Source organism: Tachysurus fulvidraco, chromosome 2 (assembly GCF_022655615.1).
Source record: "Tachysurus fulvidraco isolate hzauxx_2018 chromosome 2, HZAU_PFXX_2.0, whole genome shotgun sequence".
Classification (NCBI taxonomy): domain Eukaryota; kingdom Metazoa; phylum Chordata; class Actinopteri; order Siluriformes; family Bagridae; genus Tachysurus; species Tachysurus fulvidraco.
Genome location: NC_062519.1, coordinates 27,589,234 through 27,592,490, shown reverse-complemented (window position 1 = coordinate 27,592,490; position 3,257 = coordinate 27,589,234). Strand labels below are relative to the sequence as shown.

The following is a 3,257-nucleotide window of genomic DNA, read 5'->3' as shown; positions in this document are numbered from 1 at the left end:
GCGCGCGAATGGAGATCATTCTGGGAAACAAAGATAATTGCGCTCCATATGAACTTTACATAGCTTAATTACCGATTGGGTGCACTGTTTGTCCCTTTTCGATGTCGACATCGTGAGTGCCATGGAAAGAAACAACACGGCACCGAGCGGCGCGTGTGAGAGCGAGCTGGAATGTCGAGGGGAACTGGATAACTGCACTGGAGCTTTGGACGCTAATCTTTCCGTGCACTGTTGGCTTCATCTGCTGACGAGAGAGTATGATTCGCCGTTACAGGGAGACCCCTCCAGCCTGGTGTTGCGCGTTATGATTGCGCTCGTGTACTCGGTGGTGTGCGCGCTGGGGTTGGTGGGCAACGCGCTCGCGCTCTACCTGCTCCACTCGCGCCACCGGCAGAAGCAAAGCTCCATTGACTGTTTCGTTATGGGCCTAGCTTTTACTGATTTGCAGTTTGTGCTTACACTGCCCTTCTGGGCTGTGGACACAGCGCTGGACTTTCGCTGGCCATTTGGTCGCATCATGTGCAAAATTGTGAGTTCTGTGACCACCATGAATATGTACGCCAGTGTTTTCTTCCTCACCAGCATGAGTGTGGCTCGGTACTACTCCATCACGTCGTCGCTGAAGATGCATGGACACCGCTTAGCTGCGATCAGGGCCAAGTGGGTCAGTTTAGGCATCTGGTGTGTATCACTCCTAGCCACGCTGCCACATGCTGTCTACTCCACCATTGCCCAGGTGGCACCAGATGAAGAGCTGTGCCTTGTCCGCTTCCCAGAGTCAGGCAGCTGGAATCCTCAGCAGGTTTTGGGCCTGTACCAGCTACAGAAGGTGCTGTTAGGATTTGTCATCCCACTAGTGGTAATCTCTCTGTGCTACTTGATGCTCCTGCGCTTTGTGATGAGCCGCAGAATCCTTGGCAGCGTAAGCTCTGAGACTGAACAGGGTCGCAACAAACGAAGGTCCAAAGTCACAAAGTCAGTTGTGATTGTGGTTCTCTCATTCTTTCTTTGCTGGCTGCCCAATCAGGCACTCACACTCTGGGCTGTACTCATTAAGTTTGATATGGTACCCTTCAGCAATGCCTTCTACAATGCCCAGGCCTACGCCTTCCCACTGTCTGTGTGTCTGGCGCACACCAACAGCTGCCTCAATCCAGTGCTCTACTGCCTTATCCGGCGAGAGTTTCGTGCTGGCCTCAAGGAACTAGTGATAAGAGCAACACCATCTTACCGCAGCTTGGCACTGAGGCTCCCCCGCAAGGCCAAAGTTGCAGAGGAACCCACTGTTTAGTGGTATTGCAGATTGCTGTCTGACAATAAGTCATATAAATTGTAATACACAATTCACAGACATACATGCCTTTTGAAGCTGTTCCTTAAATCTTGGTTTTTGTGTGATAGACAGGATCAGACATGCGAAAACCCTTGTTGAGCATGTCCCAGATTCATTTGCTCTTTTTGTGATCTTTGTTTGATCCATTTCCCTTGACTGTTCCATCTATGATCTTGTTTTCAGCATTCACATTCGGTCTTTATTTGGCTTCCTTCAGCTTAATTTTTCTGGTGCATCAAGGACAACTGTGAGGAAAACATTTGTGCACAAACATGATTTGTGCAGAAGTGCAAGCAGCAGTTCTACAACGCCTGACTAGTTCATGAGCAATATGAAAGGAAAAGCTGATTAATCTAAAATACCCTGTGATATCCTGATATAAGATGTTCATTATGTGTATGTAAAACAAATGTTGATAAGAAGTGTATATATGAAAATGATTTAAAATAAGTAAAACTAATAAACATCTTCTACCGACAGGTTTGTGTTCTTTACAGTTCTTAACACAACAATAACAATATTTCTTCATGATAACAATAACAATATTGTCTAATGCATGCAATTTTATTGTCTTTGTTAGATTATTAATGATTCTCTAGGTTAACACACACACACACACACACACACACACACACACACACACACACACACACACACACACACACACACACACACACACACACACACACACACACACGTATTAATAAGTGTCTTAAAGAAATGTTTATGTGTATTATGTCTATTCCAACCTAATAACCTGTATATTGAATGATGGTGTAGAAAATGTCTATTGGAATTACACAACACTATACTCTGACACTCAATCATTTTATCAAACAGTTTACTCTGATGAATGACTTTGGTAAATGACAATAGATCCAGATGCACAAATTGTATTTCCGAAACACCAACCAGTGACAATCTCAATTTCATCTCAGAGTGTTTAAGTAAGTGTTTAACAGTATGTAAAAGAACTGCAGCCAGCTGGAACCTGATAGGTGCTTCTGAAAATTAAGGGAAGATGTACAACAGGATTTAAAGTTTAAATCTAAGCTAATTAGAATTTAAATTGATGCTGTGTGACATTTTAGTTCTAAAGCTGGTAATGACTTTTGTCTTTGTGACAGTGTGTGTATGTGTGTGTGTGTGTGTGTGTGTGTGTGTGTGTGTGTGTGTGTGTCATTGTTAAACACTTCAGATTGTTAAAATATCACAATACTTCAGAAGTCATTAACAGATATATATATATATTGCAAAGACAGCAAAAACTGAACTTTCTTTAGTGTGGTTCATATCGTACAGGTATATGAAAACATGAAAACTACCTATCCATCAAATATACCTTGACTTTGATATTTTTGATACTGTAGCTCAATTCTTTGCTGGTGTAACTTGGAGTAAAAGGGGCAAGACATTACAAGCATCACTAATTGGCATCTAACATTTTCTTTTTATTACATTTTTTGTAAAGTATTTGGTAAGGGCAAAAGATTTCATGAGGTGGTGCTACATGCTGTATCTTGAGCTTGTTCTGCATTACACAAGGTCTTAAATTTGGATTGGGGCTTCAAGTATAAATGTTTTACTCATCCCAGTATTATTCATGTTATTAATGTGAAATTAACCCAAATTGAGTAAAAAACGATGAATATTTTGAGTTTATACAGGAGATGATAATAATAAATAATATGTTCTGCAAGTGACTGTTCAGTAGATATGTCAGAGGTTATGGTTGGGAGGTCATGTCTTTTAATTGTACCTCATTAAAAGTGCACTATATAGGAATGTGTATATGGGGTGGTAGTCGGTGGTTGTTCCCAATTACCGCTGGTTATTTGTCTTATTATCCTTGTGAGGACCTTCCATTACATTTAATGCTAACCCTGAATTTTATTTCAGTTAGAAATCAAACAGAATCATATCT

At 41.5% G+C, this 3,257-nt stretch overlaps 1 protein-coding gene across 1 annotated transcript; it reads left to right on the top strand.

Annotated features, from left to right (window-relative positions):
• On the top strand, window positions 1-1,691 carry rxfp3.2b (relaxin family peptide receptor 3.2b). The gene has a single exon (XM_027170022.2). It carries the CDS (start codon window positions 122-124, stop codon window positions 1,289-1,291), a length of 1,170 nt encoding a protein of 389 aa, XP_027025823.1. The 5' UTR covers window positions 1-121; the 3' UTR covers window positions 1,292-1,691.
• The last annotated feature ends 1,566 nt before the right edge of the window (window positions 1,692-3,257 follow it).